Source organism: Abrus precatorius, unplaced genomic scaffold (assembly GCF_003935025.1).
Source record: "Abrus precatorius isolate BTA unplaced genomic scaffold, Abrus_2018 Scaffold5, whole genome shotgun sequence".
Lineage (NCBI taxonomy): Eukaryota > Viridiplantae > Streptophyta > Magnoliopsida > Fabales > Fabaceae > Abrus > Abrus precatorius.
The window spans coordinates 7,382,454-7,405,841 of NW_020874395.1; the positions used below are offsets into that span (position 1 = coordinate 7,382,454).

Below are 23,388 nucleotides of genomic sequence, written 5' to 3' on the forward strand. Positions count from 1 at the left end.
TGATGAAATGTCAAGAAATGGAAAGCTTGAATGTTTGCGAAGCTTTGAGGTTGAATACATCAGAGTGTTACATGGCTTGTTGCCAAAAGTCCAGTGTCTTGAACTAAGTTCAAGGTGTACTTCCTTTGTTATAAATTAATGCCTTTGGATGATGTAGTTACTTCCAGCAAAAAATAAAAAAATAAAAATCAATTTGCTCAAGTCTTTGATGTGGAAATGTTTGTCTAATTCCTGTTTGACAATTTATTTCATTCAAGTCATTTCCTGTAAACAAAAGATCATCTTTGTAGATCAGAATTGCAGTGAATTAGTTGTAATTGACTTTGTGAATAAAGAGTAGTTTGCTCAAGATTGTATATTGCCACACGAAATTACGGTGCTAGTGAGCTTCTCATTCTATTGTCTGCTAGCTTGCTTTAATTCATATAACGATTTCTGCAATTTGCAAACCAAATTTTGTCAGGAAGTGAGTCATGGTGGAGGATCCATGTATATTCTTTGTGAAGATCATTGTGTAGAAAGTTTGTGTTCACATCTAACTGATGCAGATGGCATTCTTTTGCTGCAGCATGGGATAAAACGATTCTTAGTCATCATTTTAACAATTGGGTTAAAGGTTTCATGTAATCATTTCTTTAAGTTTGAGTATAACCTTTCACTACAAGTCTTTCTTTGTGTTTTAACATTGATCCATCAGGTTTGTGTTTGATTTTAAACACCCAATTGCATCATATAGTTTGCATTCCAATGGGTAAAAATGTTAATGTCCATGTTCTGATTTTCTGAAGTGCTTCCAACTCAGCTTGTATAACTTTCTGTCAGCATTCATTTCTCATGGCTTCTTTGTAGGATTTCAGTTCTGCAATTGTTGACAAGACTATAGAATAATTTAGAGTCTGATAACTGTTTATATGTCAAAGTAGTTGATAAAGGATGCTTGACTATCTTTATGATGTGCAGTCACTTTGTTGTCTTCAACTTCCTCTTCTTCCACCATTGTGCAATTCACGTTACCATTTCTTTGGTAGCTAGGAGGAAAGTCTTGTTTCTTGTAACGTGTTTCAATTGTATGACCTGTTTTGTTGCAATATAAACAAGTTTAGTATCCTTGACCTTGACTTTTATAGCCTCTCCCCATTGAGTTTGAAAATTGTTCTCTAGAATTTCTTTCCCTTCCTCTTTCTTTACCAATGTCAATTGCATTGTACAAATTCTTTGGTTGTTCTACATGTATCCCTAATTGTCTTTCTTGCTGGATTAACAATGAAAATACTTTTTTTTTTATGGTGGGAAGAGGTTGCATCAACATGACTCACAATAGAGTAACTTTCATTTAGTCTCTTCAAGAATCTAATGACATAATCATTTTCTCTATATCCCTTTATAGTTTCTACAAGATCGCTTGTGCAAGGTGTCTAAACCTTACAAACTGGTTTGGGCCTAAAATTTTCAAGTTCTTGCCACATTGTTTTCAAGTGAATGAAATACGCAATCACTGACATATCACCTTGCTCATATGAATATAACTCTCTTATAACTCCGATTCAAAAAATATTTCCTTGATAATACCTTTCTTTCAGATCATTCCAAACCTTTAGTGCAGTTTTCATCCAAAGAACACAGAATAATGGAAGGATCAATAGATTGATTTAACCAAAATAGTACCACTGTGTTACATCTATCCTATGCCCCATACATGGGATCACGGAAATGAGGTTTCTGTAGAGTTCCATCAATTAATTGGTGTTTGTTCGTTGATTTCAAAATCATCATAGCTCTTGACCATGAATGGTCATGTTCTCCTATAAGTGGAGTTGAAACAATGATTGCACCTGGATTTTCATTTGCATGCATGTAATAGGAGCTCAATGGATCCATTCCTTAATTTGCCGTGCCAAAATTTGATAAAGACACAACAAAAACAACTTTCTGTTACAGAGAAAAAAAAGGTTAGGATGAAATTGAAGAATTAATATCTTTCCTAAGAAAAGAAATAAAAAAATAAATAACAATACACAACAGAGCTCCATATTAAATAGTAGCAACATTCTTTGGAGCAGGACCTTTGATGAATTTAAATATTGTATTTCAGAGACAAAGTTGTTCTGACATACAAAGTAAAAAATATTTATATACAAGTCATTGATAAAAAATAACAAACTATTATAAAGTTAGAAACTCACTAACTATAGTAATTATTACTTGACTTATTTGATAACAGGATAACTATTACAATCACACATGATTTGAGTTGCAATTCAAAGATGTTCATATAAGTAAATGATTTGTATCTTTGTTGAAATTAATGATGTCATATGGATTTAGAAAATATTGACAATTACTAAGCAAAGTTTATGTGTCAAGTAATCAAATGATAAATAGAGTATCATTTTATGAAGAATTAATTTGACGTGTACTTTTTAACTAAAATCTACCTACTTGAGTGTAATTTGAATTGAAGAGATCTCTATAAATTAAAATATGCAAGTAATATAAAAAAATTTCAATAGCCAATTTTTCTTGACTTCTACGGTATATTTTTACTAAAATAATTTATATCTAATTTTTTGATATAAAAGACAAGATATTAAGAGCATGTTTGATTTCTATTTTTAAAATATTTTTCTGTTTTTAAAAGTAAAATATAATACAAATTTGTTAAATCCAAAATTAATTATATACAAGCACAAGATATTAAAACATAATAAATCAAAAAAATCACACCTAAGAAATTCTATTCCAAAAAAAGTCAAAGCTTGAAGCTTAATCAAGAAGTATAACCAATCTTTTTAATGTAAAGAAGTTTCATTAAAATAGGATGTGAGTAGCTAATTCATTCTAAGCATTAATTACATCACAATTACAAAAAGTCCTTCAAGTCATAGATAAAAGAAGTATGACCATCCATTACAAAATGAAAAACACAAGTATAATAGGTGAGAAAAACATGAATTCAGAAATCTAATCCCAATCCTCTTTTTTCACATCTCAGTGGGTCCTCTCTTTTCTGCTCCAAATTGACAGCTATGGGCTTTAATTCCTAAATAACCTACCAAATACAACCCTTTGATAGCTATGGGCTTCAATTCCTTGCATTGATAGTTCAGGGATGAAAGGTAGCAGGACATAAGCACCATAATCCAAGTTCAAATTCTGAGTTCTAGCATATTTTCATATCCCCTCCCCCAATCACCAAAAATGAAAAAAAAAATGTTTGATTACTGTTTTGATAATAATTTTCTGTTTTTAAAAATAAATTTTAGTACAAGTTTTCAAAACAACTCTTTAAAAATAAAAGCAGAAAATTGTTTTCAAAATGGTAATCAAATATGCTTTTATATTCAAATCAAGTTTTCTTTTTCCACATTAGTAAGATTGTGAATGACTAGAGACTCTTTCACAAAATTCAAACAACTCCTTGACGCACATTGGTCTGTGCCTAAGCAATGAATGACCCGCAATAAAAGATCTTAAGTTCATCAAAACACACCCAAACATTAAAACACAAGAAAACCAATAAAAACAAAAATCCTAATCAAATTAAGAGCAAAAGAAGAAACTAAAGCAAATGAAAAAGAGGTTAAAAACTAAATAATCTTCAAAAGAAGAAAATAAAGCAAATAAATCTAAACATATTATTAGATTAGGATTCTTTCTTCAATCAAAATTTTGTTTAAGAAATAAAATTTATGCAAAGTATAACATAAATCTAAACTTATTTACTTAAGTGAATCTCGACTGAACTGTCATATTCGTACTAAAACTAAAGAAAATCTAAATTTACATTTAACATATTCACAGTACATTTTATGTTGTTTTAATAAATGAAAATATACTAACACTTAAAATTATTATAAAAACTAATATTCACAAGAAAATAATACTACAAACTTTTGCTTACTCTCCACTTTATGTCAAAAGAAAATGTTGTTTTAATAGACAGAAATATTTTTTAGCGTGTGATTAGAAATACATTGAAAAATTTATAAATGAGATTTCAATGGAGAAGTTACGACTAACAGTTTTGAAATAAAAATAGATTTATAAATGTTTAAATGTGAATCCAATGCAAGATGTTATAATAATGTAAAAAACAAGTGACCCTTTTAAGTTTCACATTGCTTGCTTTATGATGGATTAAAGGCTAAAATATACCTCAATGTGTTTGTGTAATTAACTTTTAAATTAATTTATAAAACCTATTGAATGAATATCAACATGCAACATTTATTAACTTGTAGGCTATACATGATAAACATACCTTGGTCCAATGGATTAAGTAGGTCAATTGGCTGATGAAATTATGGTAAAAGTATATAAACTTTTATTTATAAATTCCATTGTCTGGGAATCGTGGATTTATATTATTTATTTATGATTTAGGAGAAAGTTAATTTAAAATATTTTTATAGTTTTTTAAAAGGTAAATTTAATTTAATCATACAAGCTCACAAAAATATTTGAAATTATTTAATTTTGTTATGTTTTAAAAAAATAATTTTATCTTCATTTAACATCGTTAAACATAACTTAACTATCAACATTTATCTTTACTGATTTTAATTTAAGTTCCTACTATATTATTAAGGACATATAAAAAGTAAATACATTATAAAAATTATTAAATATCTTATTATAATAAAATTACTAAAATATTTTACAATCATAATTTTTTCGGAACATTAATCATAAAAAATATGAAATGAAATAGTACATGTGTATGTTCACAAGAAAAGTAATGTAAGATACAGATTAGAGTAATATTTATGCGTGAAAATGAATTAAAATCGTTCTCATTTATAATAAATATACAATTTTATAACACAAATATAAATAAATTTTTATTGTTATTAGTCATACAATGGCATACATTTTATAATAAATAAAGCTTACTATATTGAAAAAATAAGCACAGTATCAACATTATGCAATTTTGATTGTGCACTTTGCTGTTTAAGTATGGCTTGTCCACATGATGTTATAAAATATATAAATATACAAATCAAAAAGTAAAAATATCTGCATCGTTTGATTGAGAACTTAAGATAGAAATCTTATTGTTATCTATCTTTTATATATATATATATATATATATATATATATTAAATTATTTCTACTTATGTTTTGATCGGTCATTATCTTAAAAATAATTTTTTTTTCTAAAACATGTTTAATGTTGTTGTACGAGGAATATTTTCACAGCTCGTCATCCTGAAAATTTTTAGAATTTATGTTGAAATTAAATTTCACATAAGGTGGAAGGAGATTTGAAGTAGATTTTCTAAGTAAACTTGCCATCTTAACACAAAACGAAACCAACTTAGAACATTTATAGCAAATCCTACCTCAAGATTAATTATTCAGCAATCCAGCTAATCTACCAAACCAAACACATTTACAACACAGTACACTACGTAAATTCAGCATAATACAACGTATTAAAGCAAACTTATCATAACATTTTAACTTACTCAACATTGTATCCTGGTAACAATCATAGCTAATACAGTAACAAACATAATTTTCTCGACAACTTTTCACGACTCAGTTGAGTGACACATGCATTACTCAACAACCTAACTCACCTATAGTTCACCCAAGTCTCATATGCTGAAACTTCCTACATCTGTCATGCTTGAGAATTGAAATGATCAAGCTCATTCTCTCATAACCTAATGCTTAAGGAATTACGATATATGATCTACAGCTGAGATTCCTTACTTAGAATACACAACTAAAGTCTAGTAATCTCACTCCGTAGGTTTATTTAAACTATACTCTGATACCACTAAACTGTCGCTACCCTTTTTTATAAAAGATCGATGATCATGTATTACTATTCTTTATATAGATTTATTTATAAAAATAAAATAAAATAAATATAAGGTAGAGGCTAAAATTTCCAGAAATTAAATTTCAACATTCAACCTAATAACAACACTCCAAGACCTTTTTCTATAACCTAAAAATTATACATAAGCGCATACACATTTATAGTAGTTGCTCTACATAGAGTTTATAATACAAATTCATAAATAATAATTACATTTCTGAAAATTGTAGCCAAATAGTCCACCTATTACTAAGATCTAGACTGTCGGAACAGCTAAAGCTACAATCTTTTCAAAAGAAAAGTATGATGACTTCAAAATTCCTCAACCAAATGCTCCAGCATGAGAAGTGGATGCATTTTCTGTCACATTTGCTCACGTACCACCGTACGGTCATCGCAGTACGCACACATGCCAATACAGACAAATGCAAGAGTGAGCTTATGTAACCAACAAACGTCACGATAAGATATGGAAATGTTAGAAATATTTAAATAACTCAAACAATCCTCACAATTCAGCACAACAATTCAGCTATTCCCAACCTATTTAATGCAAATACAACATTTCAGTCCCATATGGTTTTATAGCCTAAATATTCCAGAAGAAACTGTTCCTGATCTGGGAGTTACCTATCCCAGTATCTGGATCCAGACACAGCATAACTCAGCATATCTAACCACCTAAACATGTAACTCAACTCTAGAATGATGAAAATCAATGTGATGCAGCACAGCTATATATACATTCACAGCTTCAGTTATACAACTTTATGTATACTTTCTTGATAAACTAAACAGCTCACAACATTAATAAAACCTTTTAGCATATATCAACATCCTCAGTACATGTATCACAACATTCAAACAATAAAGAAATCTTCTCAGTCATACATACTCTCTAACCTAAGGTTTGCTCATACAACAAAATATTTTCAGTTAAGACGAAGTTATCTAATGAGTGAACAAAGCTTACCCAAGTAAACTTCTCTTACCTGAAATGAGTTTCCTTAGTTTTGAATCTTCTTGAGTTCTAACTAGAAAAACAGGGTTCAAGGGTCTAGGTCTCCTTAATATCATAAAATAAAAGACTTTTGAGGAAGAAAATCAAGAAACAAGGAGTAAAGTAGGAGAACCAAGTCCCAGGAACTCACTTAGATTCGTACTTAATCGATGTTTCCACTTGAATCGAGAGGAAGTTCAGCTTTGAGAAGATTTTTTCTAAGAAATAAAGGTGAAAGAACAGAGAGAAAATGAGAGGGGAAGGTTGTCTAGTGAGAAATGAACGTTTCTTTGCGCTAGAATTCCTTAAATACCCCTCTAGGCCCACGCGCTCTCACTTGAGCGAGCCCTACTCTTGCCTGTGCGAGCTTATTCTTCCTTGAGCGAGAAAATCGGACAGTGAAACTCCTTAAATTTCTACTATTCTCACTTGACTAAGGAACATCTCGCATTAGCGAGCAATAGCGTTCTCACCTGAGCGATATTGGGTCCAGAGAACTACCCATTTTTCTTGCAACTCCTCGCTTGAACGAGTTTCTCTGGCTTGAGCAAGGTTGCCTCTTGGATCCCTTCTCGCTTGGGCGAAGGGACAAATGGGGTAATCCTGATCTATGTTGAGAGAACGCTCCAGAATGCTTAATTTTGCATGAAAATTACCTCGCTTGAGTAAGACACTCTGCATTCAGAACTCTTAATTCTTTCTAAAATGAGGCAATACAAATTCTCAGCTACAATCCTTAGGTTATTATATACCTAATACACTCAATGACATTAAATACAACAATCACTCCACACTGCAATTATTCATCTCTTAAATCAACAATCATACAGCTTTCGCATTCATATTTCAACATATGAAAATCCATACATTTTAAGCATATACAACACCATTCAAAGGAAATAAAGGTCTAGTTTCATTTTTGACTTTGATTTAACATACATAATAAATAAATTAAACTTTTAAAAGCTTATTTTAAATATTCAGCTAAGTATGCTAGGAGGACCTAAGTTTTTAAAAGGTCTATATATACTTAACCGGGCCTATTTTAAAAATATAATTAAAAGTATATAATTTTTAAGTAAATTATTTATTATATATATATATATATATATATATATATATATATATATATACTAAGATGAAATTTATTTTATACAAAATATAATAGTTTTATTAAAGGCAATCAAACTCAAAAGCTTATGTTTCTTGTTTTGAGTCTTCAGATCATATAAATTTTCAAATATTACAGTTATACTTCTATATATTAATTAAAAGGTCACTCCATATGTGTTTTCTTGAATCATATTATTCAAATTGTAGAACTTACACTAGCAATTATTGGTAGCATGATTAATTAATTATTGTGGTTGTTTCATATAAGTATTGGCACGATTATTATGATTTACATACATAATTTTGAATCTTGGATAGATTAAGATAACATTTCCATGTTAGATAGCCAACTTGTTTAATATAGAAACGCTTGTGTCCTTTTCCCTGTATCTTCAGCAGCGTTTAACATGGGATTCATTTTCAATATGAACACTTTGGTGGCACGCAATGTTTACTTATCAAATTCTGTTCATCATTAGAAAAAAAATATAAAAGAAGGAAAAGAGAATAGGAAAACTTTGTTGATTAACTCAAATTGAAATGGGTTTTTTAGGTTGGAATACTGTCTTTCTTAGTCAATTAACAAATTTAGAGATGAAAGTGACAATGTCTTGTGAATCATAAACATTGTTGGATTGGTTGAAGATGGTAAAGAAGAATATAAAAATGGAGAACAAAGGGGTGTTGTCGGTGACGTGAGGAGAAGGTTACAACTTACAACAAACGAAGTCTGCACGGCATGATATATGCATAAATATGTAATATATTAATGTGTGTAGGCATATAGGTGAGGTGAATGACTTGGTCCACCTTAGTGTCAAGCATTATTTTTTGAGTCTTAGTATATGGATGCATCTTAGGATCATTTTGGAGCCTCCAAGTGGAGGCCATTCATGCAATCACAAGCATTTTTTCAACTACTGAAGAAGGGAATATGGGACAAAAACTAGCTTCTTGTTTTTTATTTTCCTCTCTTGATTTTGTCTAAGGTGCTTTGGTGATTCCATCTTCGTAGCTTGGCCTTAATATCATTGTCAAATTCAACATAGACAAAAGGGTATTTTTTATTGACCATTTATAGATATATGATTACTTGTTAAGTAAAAGAAGTATTTGCTTTCTTTTGATAAGTTAATTCCCCATCAGATGTCCTAATTTTTTCCATCAAAATTAAAATAATAATTGTTGCACACATAGATGCATGATTTGGATTATAGATTTCCACTTCCCCAAACTTGTTTGGACTTGAGAGTACGCATAAATTGTTTTTTTTTTTTTTTTTTTTTTTGTTATTTAAATGTTTGGTAAAATATGATTGTGTATGAATATAATTTCATCATCTATCTATTTGCTTTAAATTGCAAGCTAAAATGCAAATTCACCCGAAGTCGTGAGTTGAAGACATCTCAACTGTAATCAATTTTTTTGTGTGTATATTTTAGATTTAAAGAAATTTATTCAATTTTACATATTTATGGGTGTGATTTTATAACATGTAATAGTTATTCCAAACAATAAGTAACAAAATTTTAGTTATATCATATTAACGATAAAATAATTAAAATTATTTAAGAAGCTAAGGATTAGTGGGTTTTAACCTGAAATGCTGTTTATCCTTAAATTTCAACCACAAAAACCATAGAGTAATTGATTGATTTGTTTTAAGAAAATAATTATTTTATTATTTTTCTGAGAAAAGTTTAAAATATAATTTTATTTTGAAATTTAAGCATTTTCAACAACCTTAATTTAAAATATTGCTCTTCACATTATCAAGGAATAGCCCTTCATTTATTTATTTTTGTTTGATAAAAAATGATTTTTGACAAAAAAAAAAATTATATTAATAGCACAGCTAAAATTACATGAAATTGATTTTCATTTTAGTGGCTGCATGTAAACTGAAACAATTGACTGAGTCAGTAATGAAATGCCAACAAACGAGACAGCTATAGCGGTCATTCTGAATAAAGTCTCAGGGAAGAAATTGAATATGAATGCTAACTTGTCTGCATCATCCATAATTTTAAAAATAACCAACAATTAAAAAATTCTAATAAATGTTCTTGTAATATACTAAGCCCACTTGCTAAAAAGCTACGCAACTTTTTTCATCCATATATGAATGATCTCACAAACTTGCAAGCACACCAACAACATGAAATTTGAGGCACTAACCCTTCCATTATCTTTGTAAGAGCTAAGAAAGTTTCTACTACTTTCTCTTTCTTTGACACAACCTCATACATATTATTTCTAATGGAAATTCAATTCAAGAAACCAAAGCAGCAATTAAAACAAGGCACATCAAAAGGAGGCAAATTCAAAGGCAAAATCAGGAACAAAAACATTAACAAAAACAAGTATGTTGGGGTGAGACAAAGGCCCTCAGGAAGATGGGTAGCTGAGATCAAAGACACAACACAAAAGATAAGAATGTGGCTTGGCACATTTGAGACTGCAGAAGCAGCAGCAAGAGCTTATGATGAAGCTGCATGTCTTCTTCGTGGATCCAACACTCGCACCAACTTCATCACACACGTGTCCTTCGATTCCCCTCTTGCTTCAAGGATTAAAAATCTTCTCAACAACAGAAAAGGTACCAAACAACAAGAAGAACATGAGGAAGCAATATCTGCCACAAGGGTCAACAGCACCATTAGTAGTGCTAGTAGCAGTTCTAGTAGTACTAGTAGTATAAACTCATCAAATAATGACACTAGTGAAAACTCACTCTCTAGTGAGACAACCACCCACAACACAAAACTATTTGATGATGCTTATAGACCTGATTTGAGCAATTTCATGGAGGAGTCTGAGTCAGGTTCCAAGTCTAATGATCTTTCATGGGGTTTTGGACATGGTTTTGATTCTTTTCCCTTTAGCCAAGCGTTGGATATACCAAACCTGCCTGATACAGCTGGCTTGGAGCTTTCAGAATTTGAAAGGATGAAAGTTGAAAGACAAATATCAGCTTCACTTTATGCAATTAATGGTGTGCAAGAGTACATGGATACTGTTCAAGATTCAAATAATGAAGCTTTCTGGGATCTTCCACCCTTGTGTTCATTTTTCTGTTAAATATGGAGGTTTAGAAATATGATCCTGCAAATCTTTCTTCCCATTATGTTTACAGTCTATTTTTTTTAGTTTACTTTTATTTATGAATCTCAATCCTTAACATTATAGATATAGTAAATTTTTATTGAAGAAAATAATTATAATGTATTAAAGATATAAAAGTGTAACAAATATTTTATTTTTTTAATAAAATTTTACTATTATTAATTATTTAAATTCAATCTTTATCACTAAGATTAACAAATTCGTTTAATTAAACATCGGAAAGAACTTAAAATCTTGGATTAATTGAAAAATTACAATAGCTAATAAGCTTTAGTGAGATAGATATTTGTTTTAGCTAAGTCAGCTTTCTATAGAAGGTTAACTTGAATCATTATGGGTAACAACTTTTGTTTTAGTATATAACACATGAGAACTTAAGCTCGAAATCACTTATGAAAGTGAATTTAATAACTATACTATACATCAATTAGTTTTATGTTTGGACTTTGGTGATAAACTGTGCTTGTTTTAATTACAAAATAAATATTAATAGTTATTAAATATTTGAGAGAAAAAAAACAAAAAACTTTTGGATGCATCATTCCATGTCTATCACTAATTCAAGTTAAGGTATAAGGACGTTTAAGAGTAAAGTTATCTTGATATTTTCTTTTCTTTTTATTCATTAGACTCAGATTTAATATTTGAAAGAAATTTAACTCTTTACTACTTATACTAATGAGAGTTCGAGGATTTTATTAGGTTTTGGTCCAATAGTATAACTTAATTCATCTATTTGGTGGCTAAGTAAGGCATGAATAACTCAAAATTCTCAGTCAATTATTGCTACTTATAGTTATCTCATGTCTTACTTAAATATTGGCATGTGAAACATTACTAAAACGACTCATCCAAAATTTTTATATGAAGGTTATAGGTGCTTCTGGAAGAACTTATGAAATATTTGTGAAAATAGTTTAGTATTTACAGTTTTTTTTTTTAAAATTCACATAATCAAAACAAGTTTTTATATTAATAAACTTTATGATAAAGTCTATCAACTCCTTATAAATGAAAACTTATTAAATAGATACTTAATTAAAATATTACTCAAATTCACACGTATTTAAAACTTATTAAATAGATACTTATTAAATGAAAGCATAATTAAGATATGCTTACATCTTATGGTGCTTAAAGACATTATTATCACCTGCCTTGACCCAAAAGCTCCTTTTATATATTATTCTTTGTTAGTCCTTATCCTCTATCTTCCATTTGGCCCGTGAACACTACATCAAAGCATGCCCATCTCAAAGGGCCCCTTGAAAGTTGAAACGTCCAACTGCATACTAACAATTGCTGAATTGGGAAGTAAGAAGGATTGAAAGTAGTTAGAGGCCAATTATTTTATATCGGTATGAACAAGTGGTATGTCCCGTGAAATTATAATATATCCTATCAAAAAATAATAATAATTCTAAGGTCAGCAATCAGCATAAAGAACCATAAGGAATTATCACACTAACAATGGGTAAATAGATTTTTTAAGTTTGTTAGATTAAAATAGAACATGAAATACATCAATGATGATAATTTTTCACTGTGAGGAGCAGCTGGTTACAGACCCTGATGAGTGTGGAGATAAGGAGGATTGGAAGTTATGTTATTTAATGCTTCAAGACCCGTATTTCATGGTGTTCTAAGAAGAAAATGTATGAGGATTAATATATCCTTGCTTCTTTGGAAGCATGTCAACCATTGTGGCTTGAGAATTTGTTAGAAGAGATTATGCTAAAATCATCTAGGCCTACGAAGTTGAGGATCGAAAACAAATCAACTATCAATTTGGCAAAGCATTCAATTGTTCACAGAAGAAGCCAACACATTGAAATTAAATTTCACTTTTTGAGAGAACATGTGAATAGAGGGAACTTGGAGCTGGCACAATTGCAACAAAAAAGACGATTGAAGACATATGGACAAAATCTTTGGAGGTTCACAAATTTTGATTTCTAAGAGACAATATAATTTAGAAATATTAATTAATTTTAATTTATAAAAGATAATTCATTTATTTTAAATTTTTATAGATATTAAATGATACAATTTTCTTAGTAATTTATATAAGTATGCATCTATACCTATATGATATTGTTTAATGTGGACTAGTTAATCCAAATATGAGTGTTTCTAAAATATATTTTCAAAAAACGTAATTCTATAAACTAAATAATAAAATAAGTTATTTGAACAATAAATTTGGTGGGAAAAACCATTACTAGAAATACGCAAATTACAAAAGGATAATTTATGGATGGTACATAAAAAAATTAGACTTTTTTAATTTTTAGGCAAATTTGTTTATAAATATCGAGTCATTTGGCGCATAACATAATAAAAAGAAATTATAGATAAATTCTTTTGTCTGTAATTCAATACTAAGGCGAAAAATACAGAAAATTCGTTTGTAACGTGAGAACATAAGCCTGTCTTTTCATATATTTCATTATAGATGGAAAAATCCATTTGTGTAATGGATTTAATGAAATGATGCATTCCATAAAGCATATTATAGACAAATAAAACTAGTCTCCCTCCTTTCTCTTTCTCACTTCTCCATATTTCTCTGTCCCTCTCATCTCCTCTCTCTACTATCTTTAGTTCTTTGTTCATTGCTGATGGTTAGAGTGTCTATTTTAAAAATAAGTTGCATTATTTTGTTCTTGGTATGATACTTTAACTTTTAATCAATTTCTTTTATTTATTTTGGATATAGAATAAAGATTTATAATTTCTAAGAGAGAGTTGTAGGACTAGATATTACATGATTGGGAAGAGTATAGAGGTCCTTCCTCAAATTATTTGTGTTATTTGTTATGAGATTGTATGTGTTTGCGAAAACTATAGAATATGTATTTTATGGAGTTACGGAATGCTTACGACAACGATTTTAGGATTGTGATGTGTATTTTTAAAATTTATTTATCGATATATTTTAGTATATAATTATGTATGAAGGAAATGTTTATTTTTATATTAGGTGTTAATGTACTTGACCGTGTATCTCTCTAGTTCCTTAACACCTCAACTATTTAACTTTCTTATTAAATTATACGCTTAGAAACATAATCAGTCAAGTTCATGCATAGACAGGGGTATGCAAAAAATTCAAATTTAATGATCCAATCCATAACCAAAATAAATTAGATTTAAAAATATGGATTATTTTTTAAAAATTAGACATCCAACCTTTTTATTTTTGTTGAGATAAATTTTGGATCTCATTTAATAAAACCAATTTTAATGCTAAAAAACTAGATTTTATGCCAAACAGTTCGCTCCAAGTCCCAGGACCAGCACCCTAATGCTATTTATACTTAACGATTCACTCAAAGAAAACAATAGGCGCTATTCATTTTGTTAAGTTTTGTTACATGTGATATCTACCTTTTCTCTATTTGTATTATATATATATATATATATATATATATATATATTAATAAATTTTATAAACACAAAATATATTTTTTATTAAATATATTTTAAAAATTATTTTTAATTATTTTATGATAAGATAAATTTTATATCTTATAATGATATTTTTAATATATTAATTTGTAATAATATTATATAATGTTAATTTATATTAAATAAAATAAAAGTATAAAATATTATAAATATACAAATATATATATATATATATATATATATATAAATCTTACTATGCTAAGGAAGTATATTATTAAAATCAGTTTTAAACTATATCTAAATTTAAAAACCAGTTTTAATTTAGTTTTTAAAAAAGTAATATAAATGGACTTAAAATCTAATTTATATAATTAAATTTAAAATTGATTTAAATTGAATTTATACAAATTTAATCCATTCTCACCTCTATACATAGATACATGGTCATGAATTTGACAATGTATCTTTCTACGTTAAAAATTTTGCTTAATCTAAGAAGTACATGAGTAGATTTGTAGGGGTTGCCAGGTAGATCTCTACCTTTACACTCATAACAATTTATTCAAGCTAGAAGGAGTAAGAGAGTACATAGAAGAAGACATGGGTTAAGAAAATAGAAAAAAATGTAGCATCTATTATGTATAGGAAGGTGTAGCAACATCATGTGTAGACTTCAAGTTATTAAAAGCGTGCAACTCCATACATCTTCCTCATCCTTTGATAATGATGTTGTGTATGATAATGATAGACATTGTTATTTTATTTTTTACCTTGTAATTTTAGATGTTTACTTCTTGAATTGTAATGATTTTTAATTTATTTTGTAAATAATTTTTTAAATTTTAAATTTTAATTTTATAATTTTCTTTATGTTTACAAATTATTATGATAATTAAAAATAATAAAAAATAATTATACAAGTAAATAAAAGAAAAAAAATCAAATTACATATTACAGACAGATTATCAAATCCATTTGTATTAGTTTATCAACAAAAAAAAATTATATATGAATCTAAATCGTTTGTAATGATGAAATTTATTAGTAATTTTTTAATTTTATCTACAACTAACGTGTTTTTTATAGTAAAAAAATAAACACTCAAGAATGTAACATGTAGAAGTTGGTGTGTAACACTTCTTTTAAGATGATTTAAGTTAAAAAAATAATTATTATGAAAAAATTATATATATTTAAAAAAAATTATAGTCACTTGTTAAAATTTAATTCTTGGAAAATTAAAATTAAGTAAATAATACACACATAATAAATATAATAATAAAAATATCAATTTCAAGTAAATATAATAAATAAATTTTAATTATATAAGTATGCACTTATTTATTTAATTCAATTAGCAAAATAAGCTTAGATAATTCACGAATAGTTTAGCTCATTTGCACCCCAAATTTCAGCCATTAATTTTGCACAGAAATAAGCATGTGATTCAAAATGACATCTACACTACCATTATCCATAAAACAATTAGCTTAACACTTTAAATAGAAGCAACCATAAGATCACTGACACATATCATTCAAGAAAAAGATGCATAATCACAATGGACAAGGACAATATTACATGACAAGACAGAAACAAATGTTGGTAACTGATGATGGAGGATCACTTCTCAATAATTTTCTACTTCTTCATCCACCCCTTCTTCTCCAATTTCTTCGTAGTCTTTTTCAAGAGCAGCAAGGTTCTCCCTAGCTTCTGAGAATTCACCTTCTTCCATTCCTTCACTCACATACCAATGTACAAATGCCCTCTTGGCATACATGAGATCAAATTTGTGATCAATGCGAGAAAAAACCTCAACCACAGCAGTGTTGTTGCTTATCATACAAACTGCCCTCTTCACCTTGGCGAGATCACCCTCTGGTACCACTGTTGGAGGTTGGTAGTTGATACCACACTTGAAACCAGTGGGGCACCTAAAATTAGTCACCAAAATAATTTGATCAGATTTTGTTAAAGAGACATCAAAGTTCAATGATCAAATGTCCCTTGTAGAATTCCACAACGACTCAATTCAATTATTTCAATCTCATCAATAATAATAGATATATAATATTCTTAAAAAAAAGTGTACATATATTCATATAACTAGAGAGAGAAATGTGTGATAAGATAGATGATGTGATGGAAAGAGATAGAGGAAAAAAAAAGAATGTTGTACAATTTTATTGTGGGAATATAATTTTTCATAATAATATTGAACAAGACCTTAAAAGAATAACTTTTTTGACAACCTAGTTTACAGTTTATCAATCTTTCTACTAATGACACTTTTTCACAGGAAAAGATTCTACCTGAAGACCCTATAGAGCTTCATATAAACATGCACCCCATTCAATGATGAACCTTATGTTTTCAATAAAGAGAGTCCCAAAATTAGGACCCATCTTCCTAAATTTTGTTGAGATATTTTTCAGTCAATAATCCAAATGGATAAGTTACAAGATTTGACAAACACCTCTAAATCATAATCAAACAACAGTCTTTACCACCAAAAAGTGTCATGTCAACAAGCATAATTAAGTGTATTTTGACAGTTCAAGGCTAATTTTCCCGGTAATTAATGATAATCATTTTTTATCTTTATTCTTTAGAAGATCAAAGAGAAAACATGAACACAAAGGAACTAGAAAACCGACTATGGAAAGCCTATATACTAGTGACGAGATAGTCAAGACCACAATAGAAAAACAGAACGGTGAAGTATCATGTAATCCAAGTTGTATCCGATTACATATGTTCATCCAAGGAAGTCTAATAATTACCAGTCAACAAACTGAACTTGTCTCTTTGTCTTGATATTTGAAACAGAAACATTTACATCTTTTGGTACAACATCCCCGCGATACATCAAGCAGCATGCCATGTACTTGCCATGTCTTGGATCACACTTGACCATCATACTTGATGGCTCAAACACAGCTCTGGTGATCTCAGGCACTGATAACTGTTCATGGTAGGCCTTAACAGCAGATATCACAGGGGCATAAGACGAAAGCATAAAATGGATTCGAGGATATGGCACAAGGTTAGTTTGGAATTCAGAAATATCCACATTGATTGCACCATCAAATCTCAATGAAGTGGTTAAGGAAGAGATAATTTGAGATATCAAGCGGTTCAAGTTAGTGTAAGTTGGCTTTTCTATATCCAATGATCTTCTGCAGATATCATATATTGCTTCATTGTCCAAAAGCACAACTACATCACTGTGCTCAATAAGAGAGTGATTGGAAAGAACGGTATTGTAAGGTTCAACAACTGCAGTAGATACCTACATTGTTAATAATAACATCATTACTTTTAAGGACATTACCCTTGGATATCCAAGAATAAGGAAACCAAGAATAAATAGCCCAAAAAGTGTAGAGCAAAATATGTGAAAACATTGCTAGCAATGTTACATATCATCTTGCAATATACAACAAATTTTTTAACATGGTGATGTATATGCAATTCCAATTGTTTATTTATTACTTAATATTCTTCATTAGAATTTTCTTTCATATAAGATTGGAATAAAAGGGTATACATTATACAATCATAACATGTTATAAAGTGAGCAAATGCTTGATGCTCTCCCAAAAACAGTTCGTTTTACCACACCTGAGGAGAAGGATAAATGATGAAGCCAAGTTTTGATTTCTTCCCATAATCTACAGACAAACGTTCCAAAAGTAAAGATCCCAAACCAGAACCAGTGCCACCACCAACAGCATTGAAAAACAAGAACCCTTGCAAGCCAGTGCAATTGTCAGCTAATTTTCTAATACGGTCGAGGCATAGTTCTTCAATTTCTTTGCCAACTGCAGCATAGTCACCAAATAAGTGACTGTCTCATAATATATATATATATATATATATATATATATATATATATATGTTTATATACCAAATTTTGAGTTACTATAAATGTGATTGACCTGTGTGATGTCCCCTTGCAAAATTATTAGCAGCATCTTCCTTGCCAGAAATTAACTGCTCAGGGTGAAAGAGCTGTTTATATGAACTACATCTTACTTGATCAATTACACTAGGCTCCAGATCAACAAATAAAGCCCTCGGAACATATTGGCCAGATCCAGTTTCACTAAAGAAAGTGTTAAAAGCATCATGTGTATCCCCATCTGAGGCATCACTGAGAGTATATAAAAATCAGTATTAGCTGTGCTAGTGCCTAAAAGTAAAGGGAGTAACCATTATGATATGTAAAAAAACCAACTTATAATTTCAAGGTAATGAGAAATTCGAAGCTTAAAAGTGTGGGGAAACACTATCAATTTATTATAAATTTTGAGCTTCAGATTATTTTACTCTCAAGATCCCAGCAAGACTTATTGCTGGTAAATGAAGCAAAAAATCAACCATTTGTTTCTAGTTTGCAATTTCAACTGGTGAGAGGAAAATGGTATAACCCCGCTTTTTTTTTTTTTTTAATTTTCATTACTTAGAAGTCACATTAGACACCAAAATTCAAGTTGAGAACTGGACTCACTTGAGAGGGCAAAGCTTTCCCAATTCATATATTATTTTTTCCATTTACAAGACTCGAACCTGAAATCTTAAAGGGAACCAAACTCCTGGCCACTTGGACCAAAGGCATTAATTGATAGGAATTCCACTTTTGAAGTCTCAGATGTTGCCAATAAAAAGGAATTCTCAAAATGTATAAATTGAGAGCATGGCAGGGATGCATGCTATATCAGGTAATAGGAAACTCAAACAGAAACAGAACGAAAAAAAATTAAAATTTTAAGAATCCACCATGTTGAGCTTGAAGGTTATAAAAGTAAGTTCAAATATAATTCTTTCAGAAACATAACTATAGAAAAATGGATCTGTGCTATAGAAGTTGGCAGCAATACGTGAGTATAAGCAGAGTACTAACCACCAACTAAAAGCAATTTATCATACAGAGAAAAAGTAAGAAGTGATCTGCAATGATATTACGTCATTTATAAGCAGATAATAACAGATAATAACACAAGGAAAATATTTAGGAGAGTGGAAATCTTTGAATACATTGAGCAATTTCAATTTCCATTTTATTTTTCTACCTTTGGGAGCAGAATTTCATATTAGAATCAGGTTGCTGGAAATAAGGCACACATAACTAAAATATCAATGCATTATCTTTTCTAACTTTTCTTTCCTTTCTGTAATTTCTTTTCGTTTACTCAAGAAATGAGAGAGCTAACGAAGTTCCTCAAGTGAGTTAAAGCCATAATTAAAAAAAAAAAGATTTTGATATGCCAAATTGCCAATTACATTACCATAATTAACAAAGATTTCCAAACACACTGAAGTTTTATCAAATCCTGTGAAGGAAGCACATTGCTCATAATGAACTTAATTATATGCATGTTAATACACCTCTCAATCAAAATGTCAGTAGAAGGATAAAATGGAATACATGAAACATAAACCAGAAATGTAATAACTAAGAATTAAACGTGAAATGTATAAGGTTTATACTTTGATTTAAAGCATAGCCTAACTGGCCTTATATATGAAAACATAAACACTAAAAAACAATTAGAATACAATTTTTAACGAACATTAAATCTAACGAGTGCGTCAAAAGGAGAAATGCAAGCCAAAGCTGAAAAATAGATTAAAGGAAGTTTCGTGTATGTTTAGTTTTTCGTTGAAATAGAACCTAACAATAGTTCAACATAAAATTTTCCTTTCATGATTTTCGCATCTCAATACTTGCAATAACTTTCTAAGGGTAACCAAACGCAACCTTTCCTATAACGATCCGGTAAAAGCTCAAGCAAATATGACATGACATGAAACAAGCATTTGAATCACAAGACATTGATCATAAAAGCACCCCATAAACAAGAAATAATCATGTTTTGTTTCAAAAGCTTTAAAAACATAAGGTAGCAATTTCTCAAAAATTAATCTATAAATTTTATTTTTTAACAAACTTAAAGATCCACGTAATTAAGATTCTGACCAATTGACCTCTAAGCATACGTAAGATTCTTTTAAGAAAATGAGAAAAATATACAGAAAATAAGACCTGGGCATTGTTCCATCAGGTTGAATGCCATGCTCAAGGCAATATAGCTCCCAACATGAATTACCAACCTGAATTCCAGCTTGTCCAATATGAATGCTAATTATTTCTCTCATATTCTCTGCTCTCTTTCCTTCTACAATATTCTAGTTATGCTTATCAATTGAAAAAACTAATCAAAAGCAATAATCGCAAGGCTAACACAGAAACTAATAGTAATTACAAGGAGGGAAATGCAAAAGAGAGGAATCAAAGAAGAAGAAGAATATTTTATTTTATCGCTTCTGCAATTAATGGAAATGAAATTACTACATGATTTCCAAAAGCTAAAAAGCACCGAGTTTTAACCATTAATAAATTCCTTAAATTAAGTGTGTTTTTAATAAAGTGTTTTGTTCTTACAAAAGTTGCACAATTTAAATTTAGTCCCAATAAAACATTTAGTTAGGCTATAATTTTTATTTTCTCACAAATTATTATTTTTAGTCTATTTAACTGTCATGGTTCATTGATTGAAATATTAACTTTTGGTTTGATTATGTCAGCTGCTAGAGTGGCTAAAACCAATACCCTAGTGTCCACATACAAAATACACTGAAGATAAGAACAGTACAAAAAATTTCTCCTCCCACTATCTGCATATATAAAAAACAAAACTAGGTGGTGGTCGGAGAGTACATCTTCGAAACAGGGTCCTCTAGGAGGGTCTCTCATCATCCGCGATGGTAACAATGAAAGTGGCAGGTCGATACAAGTGCATTGCGGACTTCACAAATTTATTTTAATAATTAGGTAATACAAATTAAATTTTGTTTTTGATGATGTCCTTAAAGTTGTAAATACAAATTGATATCAAATTAATGACTTAACTGTGAGATCTTATTTATTATCATTTATAAAATATCTCTAGTAAAATATTATTATTATTATTATAATATAATATGTTGAAACTAGTGTCTAAGTAGACCGATGATTAGGTCTCATTATGAATGAGATATCAAATTTTTGTCCAGATATATATTAGGAGTAATGATGTATTAGATTAACTTATTATGAAAATATTTATAGATTACTACACAAATGTCATAAAAGAATTCTCAATGTAATAGTAGTATATATGTTCTTTTGACTTGAAGTCATTGTGAATCGTATATAAAGATTTTTATATTTTAATCTCATCAAACATAATTTATAACAAAGTGATTATAAAGTTAGAGGTTAAATATAAAATAAGTTATGTGGATGAATGTAAATAATGTAGGTAAAATTTCTCCCTCCTATGTAACAAAAATAATATATAGATAGAATTAGACTATGAAATGTATAACTATGCAATAAAATAAATATAAGATATTTATTTAAAAATATATGATTGGAAATTAAGAAAATAAAATTAAACTTTTTACAAAGTGAGATGTTTTATAACTTGTGTTCAATTAGATATGAGGATAAAGGGACTAACCATATAATTTATATATTATCTTATAAATAGGTTATCAATTTAATAGCATTTGTGGTATTTTGAAATAATATGTTTCTAGCTATATTATTCATTATTCATGATATTAAATTTAAATAGTTTATATATGAATATCATGAATGAAATATTAAAATAATTTATAAGGTCGCACACAAAAATAAACTCGTTAAGAAGTCAAATTCTAGCTAGTTAGACTATATTATCACCTAATTGAGCAAAACTCGTAATTAAGAAGTTTAGAGATTGAACTATGCTTGTTAGGGTTTTCCTTTTATAAGAGCACAATAGATGTGTAATCCTGACGAGTGTAGCATTACTCACTCTTGCATGACTACTAACATAACGATGGCAGAGAACTTTGACATTTTGTTCATGTGGATACTTGAAGAAATGCAATTATGACTAACACTTTTGTCAAAACTAAGTAATTATTAACCAAATTTGTGTTTATATCCTTGCTTTGAAATTATAATAATCACGTAGACATATGAGAATTCGTATGTTTTATTGTTGTTAACACGTATACGATTCCCAACATCAGGCTCCAACGTAGGAATGGAAGAAGTAGGTACCATGGTAACTAACATAGATGCATAAACAACGAGTGGTGGTGCACCCTCAAAAGTGTTAGATAGAGTGGGCAGTGGCAGGTGCAAAGGGTCAAAAGTAAATCTATCAAGCAGAATTGTCGTTACATGTACTCATCTTGAACTCAATAGTCACACGATGAATAGCAGCACGAGGTGCATGAAGCTTATAGTTATCTATCCATGAAATGTTGTCTCTCTAGTTTGGGCGTTAATTAATCATTTTTATTTGTTTAAGTTAAGTATCTGTTCATTTTGTTTATATTTAACTTGACTAGTTTGTTTTGTTTTTTTATCTTTAGTATTATATAAAATTTCAAATCCTAATTTTTTCTGGGAATAGAATTCAACAACTCCAAAAGAAATAAGTGCATATTTGTATCATAGATATTTAAAGGACACATTAACCAACACATTATTTTATGTAGTTCAATGTAATTATAATCTTGTATGTGTCTTTTGTGTGTATTGTTCTATTACTTTGGAACATTCAATTATTCTCAATTTGATTTAATAATTAATTGATATATGTAGTATTTATTTCTTTTGAAATTCTAGAATATCAAACTCTATATTTGAGATATTGTTCTATTTGCACTGTTTTTAATAATATATGATTTATTAAATATGCTAAAATTTGTAATAATTTTAAATTTATAAAAAATAATCTGAGAGCTGCTCACAAATAACTATTCTTGGAAGTTAATTTGAAAAGCAGTTCATAAGCAACTGCTTTCTGAAGTCTCCAAAAGCAACCGCTTTCAAAAGTTTACTTTGGATAGCAATTCA

The 23,388-nt window shown here is 29.2% G+C and overlaps 2 protein-coding genes across 2 annotated transcripts; one reads left to right on the forward strand and one right to left on the reverse strand.

The window, feature by feature from the left end:
• The first annotated feature begins 10,205 nt into the window (after positions 1-10,205).
• Positions 10,206-11,027, forward strand: LOC113868090 (ethylene-responsive transcription factor ERN1-like). Its single transcript, XM_027503656.1, has one exon. It carries the CDS (start codon positions 10,206-10,208, stop codon positions 11,025-11,027), a length of 822 nt encoding a protein of 273 aa, XP_027359457.1.
• Positions 11,028-16,113: 5,086 nt separating this feature from the next.
• On the reverse strand, positions 16,114-20,648 carry LOC113868033 (tubulin alpha-3 chain-like). The gene is made up of 5 exons (XM_027503585.1): positions 20,536-20,648; positions 18,428-18,642; positions 18,111-18,310; positions 17,270-17,778; positions 16,114-16,420 (listed from the first exon to the last, which is right to left on the reverse strand). The coding sequence occupies exons 1-5, from the start codon at positions 20,646-20,648 to the stop codon at positions 16,114-16,116; spliced, it is 1,344 nt and encodes a 447-aa protein (XP_027359386.1).
• Between the last annotated feature and the right edge of the window lie 2,740 nt (positions 20,649-23,388).